The sequence below is a fragment of the Abramis brama genome, assembly GCF_963993115.1.
Source record: "Abramis brama genome assembly, chromosome: 2".
In the NCBI taxonomy this organism is placed as follows: Eukaryota; Metazoa; Chordata; class Actinopteri; order Cypriniformes; family Leuciscidae; genus Abramis; species Abramis brama.
Genome location: NC_139964.1, coordinates 3516714 through 3539738, shown reverse-complemented (window position 1 = coordinate 3539738; position 23025 = coordinate 3516714). Strand labels below are relative to the sequence as shown.

The 23025-nt window shown below is 35.6% G+C and overlaps 2 protein-coding genes across 2 annotated transcripts in view; both read right to left on the bottom strand.

Moving 5' to 3' along the window:
- LOC311077514 (apoptosis-associated speck-like protein containing a CARD) overlaps positions 1–11054 on the bottom strand; it is a 56255-nt gene extending 45201 nt beyond the window's left edge. Inside the window, exon 1 of the mRNA XM_084106058.1 lies at positions 11014–11054. The gene's annotated coding sequence lies outside the window, so the exon portion shown is untranslated. The remainder of the gene's footprint in view (positions 1–11013) is intronic.
- Positions 5955–23025, bottom strand: part of LOC311077513 (apoptosis-associated speck-like protein containing a CARD) — a 35712-nt gene continuing 18641 nt past the window's right edge. Inside the window, exons 4-5 of the mRNA XM_084106055.1 lie at positions 7361–7374; positions 5955–6501 (exon numbers count right to left, since the gene is read on the bottom strand). Coding sequence (XP_083962181.1) covers positions 6180–6501; positions 7361–7374 — 336 coding nt within the window. The 3' untranslated portion in view covers positions 5955–6179. The remainder of the gene's footprint in view (positions 6502–7360; positions 7375–23025) is intronic.

Below are 23025 nucleotides of genomic sequence, written 5' to 3'. Positions count from 1 at the left end.
ATCCTGAAACCTGATGTATTATTAAGTGGATAGGCCTGTGGCCATCGCAAACTGTAAATGGAATGAAAATATGAAAGCATATTGAAAATGTAAAACAATGTTTGAAGTCATTTATATATATAATAGGCTACATTATAATACAATATATAGGTCTACCTTTAGAAATGGTAAACGTGGTGTAGAAATAAAATAGCAAAAACTACATGATATAATTATGAACATATTTTCTCATAGGCTACACAAATTTACAGAACAGATGTAACACGAGGAAGCTTCTAAGTATTTTTTAAATGTATTTCAAATATACAAAATGTATTTCAATATATTTAACAGTGCTTCACATATATGTGAATATATTAACAGTGCTGTTGTTTATCGGGGTCTACGCAGTGCTTAATTTGTAAAGGGAGGATCCTCCCCTTACACTGCCTTTATGGCACCAGATAATTTTTAACATGTGCTGAGGGGGTGCTAGATCATTGACGGGGGAGCTGTGCAAAACTTGGCTACTAAATATTTAATATTCAGTTATGTTATTGATCACAATTAAAGTTTTAATTTCATTAAATTGAACAAGCGCAACATTCAGCATTCAATCAAATATTCTAAAAGATGTATGCTATTATTAACAATAATGTTATTTCAACACAATATCTCGTTATTTCGACTAATCTGTGCGTGCAACAAGCAAGATGTGCATTTGTAAATCTTATTAATTTTATTAAGAAACAAGTGTTTTCTCTGATAGTGTCGACTCGGCTGCAAAGATGATGGCTTTGAAATGAGTTCAGGACCAAAAGAAAATAGACCAACACTTTTCTGTTAAACATAGGGTTGGGTATCGTTTTTTTTTTTTTTTTTTTTTTTAATACTGTGTCAAATCGATACTTTTAAAACGTGGTGAATGACATTAAAGAACTTTTTTTAAATTGAAAAAAATAAAATAAATAAATAAAAATCTTAAAATTGATTAAAATAATAATTAAATATATAAATATAAGTAGTCTAAACACAAAACACAACAAATTTACATAAAATCACAATAAAACCTACGCCACCTAACCCAAATACAATAATTTAACACTAAATAACACTACATTAGACCACTAAAAACAGCAAAGTAATCTGTATTCTTGGTAAGCAACAAACCAGCTTTAAATTTCAGCAATTCTTTTCACATTCTGTGTATGACCCCTCTCCTGACTTATTGAATGTCCCGCACAAGGTAAGCGTTATTTTAGAACGCATCACCTTAAATGCCGTGACGCGAAACCCCTCGTGGAAGAACGCTGTCATGTTTACGACTGTGACTATGAGCGCTCATCAGGATCAGCTGAAGGCCGGATTTGAAAAGTAGGCCCTACGTGAGGTTCGCGGCTCTATTCTTGCAGTAAACTTGCACAACGTTCGTGAATGAATAATTTATTAGATGTACGCCGGTCTGTTATTGTATGGACATCGACTTTACATTTTCACACTAAACATGACGAATGGGCTGTTACTGCAATGATATGGGCTGTTAGTTAAGATTGCTGATTTCTCTGGATTTAAACATGGGTGATCTTAGGGATAATCTAAGTACACAAGTCAACAAAATATAACATTGTTCTAGTGTGTTTTTTTTTTTTTTTTTTTTGTCAAGAAACTATTTACCAATCATCAAGGACAAGAACTATATACCTAACTACATTTTCTGGTGTATATTGTTGTGTAATATGCATAAAACTACAATTACCTTGCCTCATTGTTTGACATATCTGGCTAATAAATTAAAAACATAATGTAACAGAGTTGTACACTAGGGGGATTGATGGAGATCTACATAAAGACATTGAAACATTTACAAATGTTCAAAGTTTTAACTGCGTTTTTGCTTCATAGAAAATCAAATTGAGTCAATATAAACTCCATTTATTTCTTAAATGATGTAAAAGTTTTTTTTACAGGAAAATTTACATTTGTGAACATGGAATTTTGCCATTAAAAGAATTAAAACAATTATATAGACCTGATTGTGCCTTTCTCTATAGTTATCCAAAAGACCAAATAATAAATGATAAAAAAATAATCATCATCACATTCTGGAGTAACGCAACACCTAAAGGGTTAAAGGGTTCACCTAAAATTAACATTGTCATCATTTACACCCTCATGATGTTTCAAACCTGTCTGACTTTCTTTCTTCTGTGGAATATAAAATATAAAGATATTTTGCCATCTTTGATATCAACTGTACCCAGCGGGCACCTTGACGTCAATTTGACATCAACAAATAGTCAAGACTTTGACCACCATGTATGACATGCATGAATATGCATATTTTCATTATATTTTGTAATTATTTCCTTGTGGTTGTAAAGATGCCTAACAAAGGTATCAATCTGACATGTTTTTTCTGGTCCCTACATCTCAGGTCAATATCATTGACATTAAATCGATGTTGATTTGATGTCAGGAAACAAGACGTCAAATTGATGGGAAATTTATGTCAAAACAATGTCTATAATGTCTGAAAAAAGTGTATTTATTACTCATTGTAAATCAATGTGACTCATTTTCAACATCTAAAAGACCTAGCCTGAATGATCTTGAAAGTTGTAGACCTAGGTGTATTTTGCATGTGTGTTTTTATTTATTTAAATCCTAGCATATTTACATTTAGTTCACGTTTAAAATGACAGCAGACACTATAATTGCATATACTATAAAAGATCAATTTAATCTGATATTGGAGCTTGATATTAAATGATATCAAAATAGCATTAAAATGACTTCAACATCATGACATCCTGACGTCAAATAGATGCCCAGCAGGCACAGGGTATAGACGACAACATCGGTCAGACGTTGGATTTTGGTTGAAAATGAAAGTCGGGTTGATGTCTAAATCCAATGTTTGTTTGACGTCAAGCTCCAACGTTGGGCAGTCGTTCAATTTTGGTTGGAATAAACCAAACAAAAAGGTGAAATGCATGGCTGTACACTTATTACCAGCTTCACTTAAAGCTAACCAGATTTACTTTATTTAATTTCCGGTTTAAAGAAATATTTTTTTGCATTTTAAAGTCACCATGATGGTGGTTAGCGTTTGCTTTAGTTGGACTCTTGACTCTTTAGCATAAAGTTTTCTCTGGCTGCTATAATTGTGTGTGTATAAAGCACATTTGTTGTAGTTAAAAAAGCCTTGAGAAAATGAGATCAGGTGATGATGACGACGATGACAGCATCATGCAATTGGCTGAATATCTGATCTTATTTAGTGTCTAAAGCTTTGATTATATAGAACTTGTGGTTATAACATTGTTTTATTCATAATATAAGTCGTTTGATTCTACAGCATATCTACCAGTGTTGTTTATTAAAAAATATATTTGATTTTTAAAAACGATTTAGTGCACAAAAACCTTTCATCTATGGCAGTATTTAGACACACACAGACATCAAGAAACAGCATATGAATCTCAACAATGGTGACAATCAAACAAAATATCCAGATAATCAGATCAACTCCAGCTGCATAATTTATTAAAGCCGCAATGCATGCTGGGAGATATGGGTGAGTTTTGATTGGTGGTACCCAGCATGCACTGCATCATTTCATTGATTGTCACCATTGTTGAGAGTCATACACTGATTCTTGATGGCTAAGTAATAATGTAGAGGAAAAATTTTAACGCATTAAATATTTTTAAAAACCTCTATATTATTTGATTAACACCATTGCTCTCATGCTGTAAAATTTAATGGATTCTATTATAAAACAACATTAAAAACACAAGTTCTATATAATCAAAACATTAGACACTGCATAAGATCAGGTATTCAGGCAGTTACATGATGATATCATCATCATCATCATCATCATCATCATCATCATCATCATCATCTGCTCGAAAGTTTCTCATGGCTTTTTTGCCACAACAAATGTGCTTTATACACACACAATTATAGCAGCCAGAGAAAACTTTATGCTAAAGAGTCAAGAGTCCAACTAAAGCAAACGCTAACCACCATCATGGTGACTTTAAAAAACAAAATATTATTTTTTTAAACCGGAAATTAAATAAAGTAAATCTGGTTAGCTTTAAGTGAAGCTGGTAATAAATGTACAGCCATGCATTTCACCTTTTTGTTTGGCTTATTCCAACCAAAATTCAACGACTGCCCAACGTTGGAGCTTGACGTCAAACAAACATTGGATTTAGACATCAACCCGACTTTCATTTTCAACCAAAATCCGACGACCGACGCTATAGTCTATATCCTGTGCCTGCTGGGATCAACATCATGACATCTTGACATCAAATAAATGTTGAATTGACATCAAATGCCAACAAAGCATGACATCAAAATAACATCAAAATGACATCAGCAGAGATCAAAATCTTGACATCAAATTGACATCGACACGGTGACGTCAATATGACTTTCATTTTTGACCTATTTCGTGACGTAATTTTGACATCAATGTTTGATGTCATATTGATGTTAAATTGACATCAAATGCCCACTGGGATCACTGCAACCTTTTATGTGATGGGAATAGATCTAAATACTTAAAAAACTTCTCACGATCCGTTAATCTCGATAGCTGTAATAGTAAAAACGTTTAATAGCTGTAATAGTAAATGTTTTCGAGAGAGTTTCACATTTAATGCTAAATATTTCATATGCAAGCATGTCAGCCAATCACAGCAGAGGGCGTTTACACTGAAGTCTCACAGCAGCCAATCACAGCAGTGGGCGTTTACACTGAAGTCTCACAGCAGCCAATCACAGCAGTGGGCGTTTACACTGAAGTCTCACAGCAGCCAATCACAGCAGAGGGCGTTTACACTGAAGTCTCACAGCAGCCAATCACAGCAGTGGGCGTTTACACTGAAGTCTCACAGCAGCCAATCACAGCAGTGGGCGTTTACACTGAAGTCTCACAGCAGCCAATCACAGCAGTGGGCGTTTACACTGAAGTCTCACAGCAGCCAATCACAGCAGTGGGCGTTTACACTGAAGTCTCACAGCAGCCAATCACAGCAGTGGGCGTTTACACTAAAGTCTCACAGCAGCCAATCACAGCAGTGGGCGTTTACACTGAAGTCTCACACAGACACGCCCCTTCAAACAGAGCGTTCAGAGGCTAAAATCAGGCTAGGAAATATGCCTTTTATTTCTAAATTATAATAACTTTTGATCTAAAAAACATACTAACATTATAAGGGCACCCCAGGAAACATTCTAAAATAATAAAATAATCCATGCAATGGGACCTTTAAAGAGTTTCTGTTGAGTTTTGTGGGTCACCATTGTGCTGAAGAGTAGAGCCTGTGCTTCAGTTCTGGATGAGCAGAGAAACACTGCTGATATATTGCATCATGTTGCTTTATTTAAAGGCAGTGATTGTGAGCCCGTTGATGCATTGATGATTTATTTGTTAAGGTCTTCTACTCATTAATGTGTGCTGTTGTTAACTAACACTTATCTGCAAGAGGATTGAGTTAAATCTATGTTTTAACTCATTTAAGTTAATTACATTTTTTAGAAAAAAAGTGAAATAAGATCACAGTATAAATATGAAATGGCAATTGATCAATTTAAGATAGAATCAGTTAAATCAGTTTACAACATCATGACATCTTGACGTCAAATAAATGTTGAATTGACATCAAATACCAACAAAGCATGACATCAAAATAACATCAAAATGACATCAGCAGAGGTCAAAATCTTGACATCAAATTGACATCGACACGTTGACGTCAATATGACTTTCATTTTTGACCTATTTCGTGACGTAATTTTGACATCAATGTTTGATGTCACATTGATGTTAAATTGACATCAAATGCCCACTGGGTAGTCACTGTCACTCTGGGTGAATGAATAACACACTATACATGTAATTTCCTGAGATTAAAACAGTCATGAATTTTCATAATAAAATCAGCGTACAGACATAATGCTTTCAATGACGGAATTTATTGAAGATTTAAAAAGTCATTTGGTTGGTAAAAAATAACAATACACATTTTCTTCAGATTTCTTTGTAATGTTATTATGAATGAATATCTTGGAAGACAGTAAAAGCTGCTATGTATATTTGGTTAAAGCAATATTTTTCCTGAATCATCACTAGAAAAGTCTTCAGTTTATGTTCAGCAGATTTACACACACACAGCTTGAGCTCACGGTGGAGAATCAGACCAATGATCTAAAAGGTAACGCTCCTCTTTCTGAAGAATCGAGATGAATTCAGCTTTCACAGTGTCACTGTGCTTACATATAATGTCACAGATCTTTCTCATGCTCTTCTCACTGGTTAAACTTTCATGTATGATTTCTGAATATTGTTCCTTATGAATTATTCCTTTCTGAAGCAGTTTATCAGCAATGGTCCCAATATTGTTAACTCTCTGAATGAAATCTGACAAATTGTCATTAAAAAACTGTGCTTTATCTGCCTCAGTATTCATCCGCAGCTCGTCTTTCTCCAGATGCTTGGAGAACCTGTCGCACAGAGAGAGGCAGAATGAAACAGTGAGATGTGTTATTATGCACAGACAGGCGACAAAGACTGAAACTAGCAAGTATATGACGCAACTGAAACCTTTTTATATAAAGATTAGCAAGTTTAAACAGTTTCATGACACTCAGAAAAAACATATGGCCTGTAATATTTTTAAATGCATCACCATAGGAAGGCGTGACAGTATTATTTTTTCTAGTCTACATGAACTCTTTATTATTCTCTATCAATAAGCTAAAGTATTGCTCACAAGTATTATAAATCAGTGTTTTCAAGAAAAAACATTAAATGACTAAATTTTTTAGTTTTATTGAAAAATTGCAAGTATCAAGATGATGATATCATATTATCTTGGATGTATGAACGGTGATATATTAAGATATATTAACGGTATCAAGATACATTATCTTGAAGACTTGATGATGAAATGATAGGTGTTATCTCCTTTTACATAGAGATGTTAGAGGTAGTTTATGCCTGTGATGTGTTCATGTGTCTCTGTTAAACACAGAATGTTTTATTACAGTACTTTTTAAATATTTATATTATGTATTATCTCAGGTCAGTGCAATACTCTGATATGGAGGTAATATTCTTTATTGTGTTTGTTTGTCGTAGGTTTATACTGTTCTTCGTTTACTGTACCTTCCCAAAGTCTATTCATTTTTAAGTTCTTCTTTTATGTTGACTTTTTTTAATGTTGACTCAACGAGCTTTGCTACAAAAATTCCTATGTACTTGTACTAGCCGTACTGGTACAAATGGCAAAAAAAAACACATTCAACTTCATGTATTTATTTATTTTTGTGAACAGAACTTTGAACTATTAGTCAGACTCACCCGGTTGTGTGTGTATCACTGTTGTTTCTCTCAAGACGCTGCTTAATGTCACACAGAGACAAAGTAGAGAAATAATCAATATTAAATCCAGCATAGAGTGAATGTGTTGTTGTGTGTGTGTGTGTGTGTGTGTGTGATTACCTGTCTTGTGTTTGCTCTCTAGCTGTTCAGCCAGATAATTCTGGTTCATCTTCCTCAGGATCTTCACTGTGTTCTCCACAGCTCCTTCTTGTCCAAAACATGCCACCATCTTGTCCACTGTGTCTAAGATATCTGCTTTCTCCATTACAGACTTCGGAATGCATTCATGATTCGTCTTCAAGTGCCACTTAAACTTCTTCATATCATCTTTTACTAGATCCTCCAGTGACTTCACGAGCAGCTCCTCAACAGACGCCATATTCCTTCACAGATTCACTTCAGCAGGACAAAGAGACAAAGACAAATTACACTCTAAACACATGGATCACGAAACTAAAGCAATGCTCAAATGGAGCTTTAAGCCGCGATCCCTTCAATTAAAAATGAATGAGGTTTTTATTTTCCAACAGGTTTCATTTACTGCCATCTTCTGGTCAAACAGCAGAAGCACATGTCCCATTACAGCAGCTCATCCTGAAATATGTCCTGTATTATTCATCAAAGTATTTATAAACTACACTGTTAGACCTTACCGGGTTTTTTTACAGTAAAATACTGGCAACACTGTTGCCAGTAAAATACTGTTAATTGTACAGTTCTTTACTGTAATCTAGTTTGTTTCTGTAAAAATGCACTAAATTATAGTTGACTAATTTCACTTGCAGAAACCGACTGCCTTAAATTGACCAACTGTCATTTAAACGTATTAACTAAAATTTATAATGCATTAATAATGTGAGCAAAGTATTTCTGTGAACTTCTTTCATTTGAGACCACTAAAAAACTATTGTACATAAAAAGATTTCCACTGGCTCAGCAACTACACAGTCACCGCCTGTTAAATAAAGCAACATGCAGCAAATCATCAATGTTTGTAGATCTTCTGCTGGACTGAAGCACAGGCTCTACTCTTCAGCACAATGGTGACCCAAAAAATTAATTTTACAGTAAACTACTGGCAACAGTGTTGCCAGTATAAACCTGTTTTATAACTTACAGTTTATTACTGTTAAAATACATTTTGTGGGTGTGTCTTTTTATCTTACACTGTTAACCCTTTCAACCTTACAGGAAAATCCACACTACAACGAGTAAAAGTAACACTCAGACAATGTTGCAGTGAGATAATTAAGGGAATATGTAAGTGATTGTTGAGCATTAGTGATGAACACCTGCTGTTAACAAGCAGAAACACTGAAGAAAAGAGAAACACAAGAACAGAAAATAGAGAAACACAATAACTACGACTGACTTCCAGCCATTACACATTATTACACTTATTATTAACCAGTATGACTTTATTTCTGTCATACATCTACAGAAGTTGTTATTAAGATGTTTAATTGAAAATGTTTGTTTGAAGTTACCATTATAGAGATCAGTGCTTGCTTTAGTAGGGATGCAGATGCTAAAACATTCATTTTTCTTTTGCTACTGTGTTGTTGCAAGTCACACTTGTGCACACAGTTTATGAATGATTGTGGTTGTAATGCTTATGATGACAAAATCATCATATTGCCTGTTCATTCACTAAGAAATTAATTCTTATTCATTCAGAGTTTTATCCTCGATCAAAAGCACTACTGTGAAACTACAGCAATAAATTACTATGACTCATTTTTTTTTAACACATGCATAAAAAAATAAAAATAAATCAGAGCTACACTATGTTTTAGAAACACAGAGATATCACAATTTAGCACATTAATCTCAACAATGGTGGCAATATTTTTATTTTATTTTTTTTTATTCATGCAGCAGTGCATGCTGGGAGTTTTATATTATCCTGGAACCCAGCATGCATTGCGACATGAAACTTTTCACCATTGTTGAGATTCATATGCTGATTGTTGATGTCTGTGTGTGTCTCAGTCAAGCAGGAGTAAAATAAAATTGAATGCACTATATGATTGTTATTTTTCAGAAGACATGATTACAGTAATTTTGATTTCATTTTGTTTTTATGCTAAATATGACATACCCATAATTTCAATGAATATATACAGGAAAAATCTGAAAATCAGATAATCCAAGATGACTGTGACATCATCACAAAAGAATAAAAACACCTGATCAACTTTTTGTTGCCATAACAAACGTGTTTTTATAAACTCATTGTTACAGCAGTCAGAGAGAGATGAATGGTAAGAAGTCAAGAGACAAGACCAACTAAAGCAAATACTGATCTCCATCATGGTGACAACAAATTTTATTATTAACTAAATCTCTGTTAATTCTCAACAAGAACTTTTGTACATGTATGAAAGAAATAATCGTAAACTGGTTTGTAAACTGGTTTCACACTCAGTATTGCTGGAAGTCAGTTGTAGTTTTTGTGTTTCTCTTTTTTCTGTTCTTGTTTGTCTCTCCTTCAGTGATTCTGCTTATCAGGTGTTCATCAGTGTCTCAATTCACTCACTTCTTTTCATTCACTCTGTCAAGGGGACTATATTAGTGAACTACTGTAGGGAATAGTGAATGAGGGTATAGGATGTGATTGGGAAACAGCCCCTGAGTGTCGATTTTGAGCAATGTTAATTCACAGTATATTCCTGTAGGCTATTTTTGTTTTCTACGGTATATTACTGTTTTAATGGAAAATGGTATGATACTGTCTGAATTACGCCTTTTTTTACAGCAAGGGCTAACAGTGTAACCATGTAGATATAAGTGTCACACATACACAAGTGTCTCTCCTGGACTTCTGGTCTATTCACCTCCACTTGCAATCAGTGACACACAAATGAAGGGCCTCATTATATTTACTCGCCTCAAACGCGTCCCATATACAGTAGTCCACATTTGAAGTGGATCAAAAAAGTTCATCAAAGTTGTCTTAAGACAAGAACAGGTATTGCTCAAAATTCATGTATAACTTTGATGAAAGGTTTCGATCCACTTCAAATGTTGACTGCTGTAGTATAAGTGGTCAGTTATCAGGATAATACAAACCATGTCGGCCTATTGTTTTAAACTATTGTTTAATCAATAGAAATAATCCAAGCACATAAACCTTCCTATGGAGGATTAAATAATATTAAATGTATGCATTAATATGAAGGATTTTGTAACCTGTATCACTGATACTGTACCACAACTTTACATTTCTTATGTTTCTATACGTTCCTTATGTATAATTATGATTTACTAACTCTCCACCTTACTTTGCAACGCAGAAGTAAGCTATTTTCTTTGAACGTGAAAGACTTTCGATTCATTAATACAATAGGTAAGTGCAGTAAAAGGTAAAAAAAAGAGAAAAAAGATAGTGCTACAAAACAGTGTGTTTATGATAATGAAATTATAATTACATGATAATAATAAAAATGTAGCAATAAAGCAGCATAACACACCGTGTTTGTACAGGTACAGTAAATAACACCGGAAGCCAGAAACATTAAAGTTGCAAATGGACTTGTCCAGTCTTTTGTTCAAATAGATCAAATATATGTCGAAACATTAATATAAGTTATACAAGTTATAAGAATAACAATACTGAACAGATTAATTACCACAGATCTTAAAAACTTTTGTCTGTACCGGTCAAATGGCGTCTTGTCATCAACATAGAGCTTTCTAAATTTCGATTTCGTTTTCTCTGCTTGAAAAAAACATATGAGCGTTCAAACAAATCCTGATGGGGGAAAAACCTGTGATTGGTCCATTCCGTCACCAACTGACTGTGATTGGTCCATTTTGTCACCAACTGACTGTGATTGGACCGTTCCGTCACCAAACGACTGTGATTGGTTCCCCGTTCGCCCTCCTCGAATCAGGTTCATTAGTCGTTTGTATATTTTTAATCCAGTAGATGTCAGTGTGTCACAAACTTGATTCAATGTCGCCACTTTCATCACCTCGGATCATAAAGTTCTTTCATTTTACAAGTGTTTTATTTGTATTTCTTAACGGGGTTATAAACGGTGTTATATTTGTCAAATGTCCACTGACTGAAAGCGAGCAGTGATTCAGAAGCACAATCACACACACCTGTGAACTCACACACACTCACTCAGGTGTCATGAAGTGAAACTCACCACAGATCACTGAGAGAAACCACACTACTCTCCTCTTCACTGAAGGAGCGCTTTACCTGGGGAAACGAGAGTTAACCGTGTTTCATGGGAATATAGGTCTCGTGATCAACAATACACGGGACTACCTCATATTTATGAAAGGATTTTGAGTTAAAACACACTTCCTGTAGGACCCACATAGCAACATTGTTTCGGCCCAGATCCGGCCCACATCTGGCACACGTGGAAAGATGATCTGGCCCACATGCAGCGTGGAATTACGGCACTTGGGTGGGCCACTCCTATTTGCCAGATCTGGGCCACAAGCAGGCCATAGCAATGCCACATCTCAGCCAAGAGCAAAGAAATAAACCACAACTGGAGGATTAAACAACTCCACAAACAGCATTACCAGCTTCACTTATTACCAACCAGACTGACTTTATTTCTGTCAGACATCTACATAAGTTTTTATTGAGAATTAACAGAGGTTTAACTATAATGTGTTTCATTTAAAGTCACCATTACAGTGAATAGTGTTTCCATTAGTTGGGCTCTTAACTCGTATTATATCTATTGTCTTCTTTGGCTGCTGTGACAGAGTGTTTGTCAAAAACATTTGCAGCAGCAAAGAAAGCTAAAGTGAAATGAGATCAGGTGATGATGGTTTCCTGTTGATGGTTTTATAATCATCATGAAATAACCTGTTTCACTGAGATAATTTGAATCTCACAATTGTGTTGTACCATTAATATATTCTCATCACAAACCCTGTGTTACTGCAGCACGAGGTCCAGCAATATTATAACAATCAGTTAGAAGACTTTGACAAACATGAGCACGAAAAAAAATCCACGGTGACACACTTAGATATCAAAAATCAGCACATGAATCTCAACAATGGTGACAATATATATTTTTTTTTATTAATTCAGAACATCACTGAAAAGCTACTAAATGCCAAAACAAAAACAACAGCAAAAAATAAAAGCACATATTTAGAATTAAACAAATTAATAGGACAATTTAGCTGCATAATTTATTCATGTTGCAATGCATGCTGGGAGTTTTGTACAATGATGGTACCCAGCATGCATTGCAGCAAGGTACTTTTGATTCTCACCATTGTTGAGATTCATACGTTGATTATTGATGTCTGTGTGTGTCATCGAACAGTAATGTTTCATGCTCATGTTTGTTAAAGTCTTCTAACTGATTGTTATAATATTGCTGGACCTCATGCTGCAGAAACACAGGGTTTGTGACGAGAACATATTAATGGTACAACACAATTTTTAGATTCAAATTACCTCAGTGAAACAGGTTATTTCATGATGATTATAAAACCATCAACAGGTAACCATCATCACCTGATCTCATTTCACTTTAGCTTTCTTTGCTGCTGCAAATGTGTTTGACAAACACACTGTCACAGCAGCCAAAGAAGACAAAAGATATAAGAAGAGTTAAGAGCCCAACTAATGGAAGCACTCATCACTGTTATGGTGACTTCAAATGAAACACATTATAGTTAAACCTCTGTTAATTCTCAATAAAATCTTTTGTAGACGTCTGCCAGAAATAAAGTCAGTCTGGTTGGTAATAAGTGAAGCTGGTAATGCTGTTTGTGGAGTTGTTTAATCCTCCAGTTGTGGTTTATTTCTTTGCTCTTGGCTGAGATGTGGCATTGCTATGGCCTGCTTGTGGCCCAGATCTGGCAAACAGTAGTGGCCCACCCAAGTGCCGTAATTCCACGCTGCATGTGGGCCAGATCATCTTTCCATGTGTGCCAGATGTGGGCCGGATCTGGGCCGACACAATGTTGCTATGTGGGGAGTTTCGTGTCTCAGACTGCAGTGTTTCTGATCTAAGATCATGGATTGGGGATCAGATCTTTGGGTAAGTTCATTCATTTAATATCTAACAGCGAAGATAAATATGTTCTTCAGGTTGAAGCAGCTTTCCAGACCCCAGGGGCCTCATTTATAACCATTGCGTACGCACAAAACAGGCCCTGAAAGAGGCGTACGCCACGCACAAGTTGTGATTTATAAAAACAAACTTGATGGGAAAATTTGCGCACCTGCACGCAAACTCTGAGCCATATGCGTACGAACATTTTGGAGACGGGGCAATTTAGCGACACCGATGGTAAGCTGGAGTTATCTTTTTGGTCACTTTTGGACAGAAAATGTAAAGAAAATTATATACATAAAGATGATGCAAATATAATTTCATTTACCAAGCCTACCACTTAAGCAAATATCCATCCCTTTTTAAATTTAAATTGATAAGATTTATTAAATTTATGTCCGCGCCGCCAGCGAAGAGAAACTGACGGTATAACGGCAGATAAAGGTAAAAACCTTAATTATGAGTCCTAATCATAAATATAGTAGGGCTGGCTGGGCGATATATCACACGATATTGTTATGCGCATCTCATCAGTAAAGCCGGTTCCTTGATTAGTAGTAAATCGCCATCACCTGCTTTCAGATGGAGCGGCATTTACTACAAAGAGCCGTAGTTAACTGACAAGCTGAGCCATATCGCATTAATATCGCAGACGTATCGCCAGAGATAAGTAATGCGATATGGCTCAGCTTGTCAGTTAACTACGGCTCTTTGTATACAGCAAACACTCCTGTCTTAAATTAACACTCCTGGGAGTGTATGAGTCCACACTCAAGAGTGTTAAAGTTAATGAGATAATTAAGTGATTAATTTAGTGATGATTGAACATTATTGAAGACACCTGATGTTAACAAGCAGAATCACTGAAGGAGAAAATCACAAATTGTAAGTTACCGTTATGACGATCAGTGTTTGCTTTAGTTGGGCTCCTGATCCTTATATGTTTACTTTAGATATTGTTTGGCTGTTGTATCTGAGTTATAACTGCCAGATGAACAAAGAAAAAAGTGATCTGATGGTGTTGGTTATGTTATGACATTCATCATTTGAACTTGATCACTGAACTCATAAAGATCCTTCTTTCTGACTTTGATGACTTTTTATGTTGTTGGTTACAGCATAACTGTGAATCTGCATAAATGCCCAGAATTTTTGATATAATATAAAGGATTTCTTAAAAGTTGTTTTTAAAAAAAAAATCTTTCTTTTAGGCACACACAGACGTCAAGATTCAGTCTATGCATCTCAACAATGGTGACGAGCAAAATAGTCAATTAGGAAAAGTAAATTACATAGACAATTCAGATCATAATTTATTCATACCGCAATGCATGATGGGAGCCATTAATGAGTTGTGATTGGTGGCAGCCACTGCAACATGCTTTATTATTGTCACCATTGTTGAGATTCACAGGCTGATTATTGATGTCTGTGTTTTAAATGAATTTAGTTGAAAGTCTTTTGATCAGAACAATGTTTATTAAATATTTTGGATTATAAGTAAAGTACTGATAATCATAGGCTGAAGAATCACTAAACTGCTGCTAACAAGTTAAACCAAACTATCTCAATAAGTTTCATTTTTCAGATCACAACATGATTATGTCAAAACATAACCAACACTATAAGATCATACTTTACTTTGTTCATTTAACTGTTATAAATCAATAACAGCAGACTAACAACAGTAAAAATTGAAATAAACATATAATGGTCTAGAGCCCAACTAAAGCAAACACCCATCACCTTAATGGTAACTTACAATTTGTGATTTTCTCCTTCAGTGATTCTGCTTGTTAACATCAGGTGTCTTCAATAATGCTCAATCAATCACTTAATTATCTCATTAACTTCAACACTCTTGAGTGTTAATTTAACGCTCATATTTTAACACTTTACACTCTTGAATGTGGACTCATATACACTCCCAGCCCCAGGAGTGTTAATTTAACACCGCTCCATCTGAAAGCAGGTGATGGTGATTTACTACTAATCAAGGGAACCGGCTTTACTGATGAGATGCGCATAACAATATCGTGCGATATATCGCCCAGCCCTACCTACTACACAGCAAAATGTTAAAGTTAATGAGATAATTAAGTGATTAATTGAGTGATGATTGAACATTAGTGATGAACACCTGCAGTTAACAAGCAGAATCACCGAAGGAAAGAGAAACACAAGAACTACAACTGACTTCAGCCACAGTCTTAGATGAAATCAGCTGAAGAGAAAAGAAGACATTAAATCTGTGAAGATCTCAGCAGAGGAGGATTAAACAACTCCACAAACAGCATTACCAGCTTCACTTATTACTAACCAGACTGACTTTATTTCTGTCATATGTCTATGAACAGAGGTTTAGATGTTGATGTTTTAAAATGTTTGGCCACCATTATGGTGATCGGTGTTTCCTTTAGTTGGGCAGTTTGAATCTTGGTACTTTTTAAGTACAATTTGGGTCTTTGTAACAGTATGCCAAATGCCAAAGACAAAGGCGTTCAGGTGGTTTAGTTTTCATGATTATAAAGTAGAGTGATTCACTAATCTTTTCCCTGATCATAAGTTGTCATTTGTTATTAAAAAATAGCTTACACCTTTCTTGATACAGAGCAGACATTTTGATTTTTATATACATTAACAAATTGTTTGGAATTTTTTTTTTTTTTGTAACAAACAGACATCAAGAAGCAGCATATAAATCTCAACAATGGTGACATGCTTCATGCTGCAATGGATGTTGGGAGCCAAGCGTTTTATACTATGGTGCCTCCCAGAATGCATTGCGGCATAAAAAGCATGTCACCATTGTTGAGATTCATATGTGGATTCTTGATGTCTGTGTGTTTGTCCAAAGATTACTTTCCCAATTAATAATAATAAAAATAAAAAAAATCAGCTTGATGTCTGATCTGAAGAAAGAAGTCAATGTTGTTAAAAAATATATATTAATAACAAATAAAAATATTTTTTTAATGGTGATTTTAAAACATCAACATCTAAACCTCTGTTAATTCTCAATAAGAACTGTAGACGTTTGACAGAAATAAAGTCAGTCTGGTTAGTAATAAGTGAAGCTGGTAATGCTGTTTGTGGAGTTGTTTAATCCTCCTCTGCTGAGATCTTCACAGATTTAATGTCTTCTTTTTATCTTTAGTTGATTACTGATTCACAACAAATGTGCTTTATACACACACAATTATAGCAGCCAGAGAAAACTTTATGCTAAAGAGTCAAGAGTCCAACTAAAGCAAACGCTAACCACCATCATGGTGACTTTAAAATACAAAAAAATATTTCTTTAAACCGGAAATTAAATAAAGTAAATCTGGTTAGCTTTAAGTGAAGCTGGTAATAAGTGTACGGCCATGCATTTCACCTTTGTTTGGTTTATTCCAAACAAAATTCAACGACTGCCCAACGTTGGAGCTTGACGTCAAACAAACATTGGATTTAGACGTCAACCCCACTTTCATTTTCAACCAAAATCCAACGTCTGACCGATGTTGTCGTCTATATCCTGTGCCTGCTGGGCATCTATTTGACGTCAGGATGTCATGATGTTGAAGTCATTTTAATGCTATTTTGATATCATTTAATATCAAGCTCCGATATCAGATTCAATGTATCTTTTATAGTATATGCAATTATAGTGTCTGCTGTCATTTTAAACGTGAACTAAATGTAAATATGCTAGGATTTAAATAAATAAAAACACACATGCAAAATACACCTAGGTCTACAACTTTCAAGATCATTCAGGCTAGGTCTTTTAGATGTTGAAAATGAGTCACATTGATTTACAATGAGTAATAAATACACTTTTTTCAGACATTATAGACATTGTTTTGACATAAATTTCCCATCAATTTGACGTCTTGTTTCCTGACATCAAATCAACATCGATTTAATGTCAATGATATTGACCTGAGATGTAGGGACCAGAAAAAACATGTCAGATTGATACCTTTGTTAGGCATCTTTACAACCACAAGGAAATAATTACAAAATATAATGAAAATATGCATATTCATGCATGTCATACATGGTAGTCAAAATCTTGACTATTTGTTGATGTCAAATTGACGTCAAGGTGCCCGCTGGGTAGGAAGACCAACTGAAACAGTCACTATTCAGCTACAAGACTGCCCAGACCTAGATCATCGAGAAACTATACAGATGGTATGTAAATGTTTGATTCTAAACCACTTATCAATCACCTGTACAATTAAAATTGTATTTGAAACTTCACAATGGAAATGTTTCCTACAGCTTGAGGGAGATGCTGAAATTTCAGATCAAGACAAGAAAGCCATCCTAGACTTGGCTCTGTCTTGGGACCTCCCTCCCTGGTGTCACAAATGACAATAGACATTGGCTGTTCAACCGACTTCTACATCATGCTGTAATTTTATATTTTAATCTTACCTATATCTGTATTGCTCCACAATTAAAAACAGTCTAATTACAATTTAATCTTTGGTCTGTATTCTGTTTTATAGGTCCTTGGAAGGACCGTTCGTCAGACCAAGCAATTCAGACGTGGTTTGAAAGACACAAACGTTTGGTCACTGCTGCAAGAACGTCCAGATGCTGTCCCTTTGATGTTCCCGAGACACTCAGATGCTGAATGCTGTGCTCAGGTATTATTACATGAATTTTATGTAGTATTGGACAGGATTACATTCAAATATTTTGGTTTGAATCTATAATTTGCCATTCTTCTGTTTAATCTTTATAAGACTATCCTTGATAATATCATATGGCCTGCTGAGGAGGAGGATGATGACGATGATGAGGATACATACTCACTTCACATTAAATGTCGCATAGCAGAGTACCTCCGTCGTTTCATTAAAAGTGGTATGATAGTTATTCTGAGTCTGAGTTGAATCAAGACTTATTTCAAAATGTAACAAATGTATTTACTAATATATATTATTATTACTATTGCTTCTAAGCAAGTGCTGGTACTCTTCAACAACTTGTGAAGTTCTGGGTCGGATGGGAGCTTCCCTCATGTGGCATGAAGGTTGAAGTGGTCTGTGCTAATCATCCAAGATCTTCAACATGTTCTCAAATCCTACGTTTACCTGGTCACTACAGTACATTTAATGAGTTTTCTATGGATCTGGAGGCCTGTATTGCAACATGTGACACTGGATTTGGGTTGGTGTGAAGGTGTGGTTGAATTGGCATAAATTTGCTTCTTAGCCAAACGTTCATAATGTATCAGATTGAGTTAAAATATAGTTCTACAGAGAACACATCACCACCTGATAATCGACAGTTCAGAAACAATTACAGCACTATAGTTGAATGGCACACGTTGTAAAATACATTTCCCTAATCCAGCTGCTTTCCGAGTTCAACGTTCTTGTCAGTGTTTTGATGTAATTGAAGTGATTCATATCTCATGAGTTGGCATAATTTACATCTATAATGTACCAAAAAGTTTTCCAAAAACAAATTGTTCAGTTCAAAGACTGATCTACAGAGAACCTCGCCTGAAAATAGATTTTAAAAAAGCAATTATCGTGAATGGCATAAAAAAAAAACCTGTGATTCTATGTCATTGTTATGATGAGTGTTCAATTCATTATGTAGAAATGTTACTGAAAATAAAAATAAAAACATTCAAAGGCTTTTCATAGACCAATTTGTTTTAATTAACAGTGTATTCAGACATTAAACAGATGTCGAATACTTACAACTTTGCAGACTACCAGAGTTTGTCTGGAACTGTAATTCTTTACATATACACATTGAAATGTTGTTGCACACACTGTACAACTGAAATATAAATATCACGGCCAAAACACTCTGATGGCCCCATTGGGTCCACTGCAACCCTGAGTCCCCCATACGCCTCTGCAGTGAGCGGGCCCTCTATTCCTGGATCATGGATCCCAGATTCAGGCTCTTCAGGGAGGCCACTGCTTTCCCAGTCAATCAAGGGAATGTTGATGTCCTATATGAATGAGACAAAAAAAATATTTTATTTTGCTGAACGTTCAGAAAATAATGCCTTCCCTTAAAGCTTAATATTACTGTGAGAATAAGAAACAATGCTTCCTGGATGGTCAATGACTACATCTCTTGTGATAGTTCTGCGTGAGTCCCTGCTTTGTCCTGAGCTGTGAAACTGTTCAAGGTTGTTTAGGAATGTCTTCACACCTCACACACTGAAAAGTCATTTATATATATACATATGAAGGTTGGAGAAGCTTGTCCAATCATACAATAATTTGCAACTGAATTAAATGTTACAATCATAAAACATTATACGGCACCTCCTCATTTTCAGGAAGACACGAATGATGTCCTCCCATCTCCCACAGCTGATCTGGAGTCAGATTTCCTTCTGTACTTAGGGGATGATTGTCCCATCCGTCACGGAAAGTGTCCAGATGACTCTGAAGTCGTGGAACAAACACGTAGTGGCAACAGAAGAGATGCATACGGTTAGACATATCCAGCTGTCCTTCTTCCTCTAGTTCATGAAGCACATTGTAATGTATTAATTCTATGTTACAATATTGACAATTGTGTTTTGAATTAACATTTGAAATAGGTATAACAACAGTAGCACCTTTGGTTGTGGACACTCTTCCCTACAATGAAGCTACTTCTTCCTGAACCTCGAACTGAAAACATCATACGGGCCACTTCTACATGTTCAACCCCTTGATCTCCCCTGACCCTAAAAAAATATTTAGATAGCACATTTTAAAAATAAATATATCACAAAATATTTGTTTACACTACAAATTCAAAATTTTACTTTGAATAAAATGTTAAGTACTGTATGTATTACATTCTTTACAACCCATGTTGGCATAAACTCTCACACTGGGATCTCACACTCTCAAAGCCTGTTCCTGTTCTGCAAATTAGTTTAACTTCAAATTTTAACCAAACACACTTGAAGCAGCTAATGCAGGATAATGGACTGGAGTTGGCGTTGATACCCACCCACATAGCAACATTGTGTCGGCCCAGATCCGGCCCACATCTGGCACACGTGGAAAGATGATCTGGCCCACATGCAGCGTGGATCTACGGCACTTGGGTGGGCCACTCCTGTTTGCCAGATCTAGGCCACAAGCAGGCCATAGCAATGCCACATGTCAGCCAAGAGCAAAGAAATAAACCAGAACTGGACCTTATCTGAGCCACAAAGTCTGTGTATATGAAATATGGAGTCATCTCAGCCTTAATAAGTTAACAAAAAGAATCACTGAAAGAAAGAAGAGAACAGAAAAAAGAGACGAGCAGAAACACAAGAACTACAACTGACTTCAGACACAGCCTAAGATGAAATCAACTGAAGAGAAAAGAAGACATTAAATCTGTGAAGATCTCAGCAGAGGAGGATTAAACAACTCCACAAACAGCATTACCAGCTTCACTTATTACTAACCAGACTGACTTTATTTCTGGCAGACGTCTACAGAAGTTTTTATTGACAATTAACAGAGTTTAACTCTAATGTGTTTCATTTGAAGTCACCATAACAGTGAATAGTGTTTCCATTAGTTGGGCTCTTAACTCTTATTATATCTTTTGTCTTCTTTGGCCACTGTGACAGTGTGTTTATCAAACACATTTGCAGCAACAAAGAAAGCTAAAGTGAAATGAGATCAGGTGATGATGGTTACCTGTTGATGGTTTTATAATCATCATGAAATAACCTTTTTCACTGATGTCTTTGGAATCTAACAATTGGTTTGTTCCATTAATATATTCTCATCACAAACCCTGTGTTACTGCAGCATGAGATTTAGCAATATTATAACAATCAGTTAGAAGACTTTAACAAACATGAGCACAAATAATGAAGCAATGGTGACACACAGAGATATGAGAAATCAGCACATGAATCTCAACAATGGTGACAATATTTTTTTTTTAGATAAACAGAATAATTCAGAACATCACTGAAAAGCTACTAAATGTCACAACAAAAACAACAGCAAAAAAATAAAAGCAAATATTTAGAATCAAACAAAATTATAGGACAATTCAGCTGCATAATTTATTCATGTTGCAATGCATGCTGGGAGTTTTGTACTATGATGGTACCCAGCATGCATTGCAGCAAGGTACTTTTGATTGTCACCATTGTTGAGATTCATACGTTGATTATTGATGTCTGTGTTTGTCATCGAACAGTAATGTTTCATGCTCATGTTTGTTAGTCTGCTAACTGATTGTAATAATATTGCTGGACCTCACGCTGCAGATGTTACGTATGCAGATGTATGTAATGTGAATATATTAGTTGAACAACATAATTTTTAGATTTCAAAGACATCAGTGAAGCAGGTTATATCATGATGATTATAAAACCATCAACAGGTAACCATCATCACCTGATCTCATTTCACTTTAGCTTTCTTTGCTGCTGCAAATGTGTTTGACTAACACACTGTCACAGCAGCCAAAGAAGACAAAAGATATAATAAGAGTTAAGAGCCCAACTAATGGAAACACTATTCACTGTTATGGTGACTTCAAATGAAACACATTAGAGTTAAACTCTGTTAATTCTCAATAAAAACTGTTGTAGACGTCTGACAGAAATAAAGTTAGTCTGGTTAGTAATAAGTGAAGCTGGTAATGCTGTTTGTGGAGTTGTTTAATCCTCCTCTGCTGAGATCTTCACAGATTTAATGTCTTCTTTTCTCTTCAGTTGATTTCATCTAAGGCTGTGTCTGAAGTCAGTTGTAGTTCTTGTGTTTCTGCTCGTCTCTTTTTCTGTTCTCTTCTTTCTTTCAGTGATTCTGCTTGTTAACAGGCTTATTAAGGCTGAGATGACTCCATATTTAATATACACAGACTTTGTGGCTCAGATAAGGTCCAGTTCTGGTTTATTTCTTTGCTCTTGGCTGACATGTGGCATTGCTATGGCCTGCTTGTGGCCCAGATCTGGCAAACAGGAGTGGGCCACTCAAGTGCCGTAGATCCATGCTGCATGTGGGCCAGATCATCTTTCCACGTGTGCCAGATGTGGGCCGGATCTGGGCCGACACAATGTTGCTATGTGGGCATGGTCTAGACCAAAAGCAAATTGAATCAAAGCCAACATTCACCTGAGTGGGAGACCGAATCTCTCAACTGAGCACTGGAAGAAGTAAAGGGTTGTTGAAGCCAGATTGTTGGTTGCAACACCAAGGTACATGATCTGTGTAAAAAAAAGAAGAACATTTTTTTTTTTACAATATGTGATTCTGACATAAATATGCAATATAAATGTTATAGATCTCTAGCAATGGTTGTAATTTCGTAGTAATAATTGGTTTACTTCAGTGCAGAATAGCCCTTTGTTCACATTTAAATACCTTTCTAGAGAAACCATCGATGCCCCAAAGATCACAGTGTTGAAGCTGTTTTGGAGAAAAGTCAAAAACAATGAAAAGAAAAGGCTCAGCTAATAACATATCTTTGACTAATTTAGGGTGAATATATACATACCGAATGAGCTTATGATTAGTATCAATGTGCATCAGTGCTCTTGGGCTAGGCACAGAATATATTCGCCGAACTACACATCCCAACTGTGTCAGCCGGGAGACGATGCCTGCACAGTCG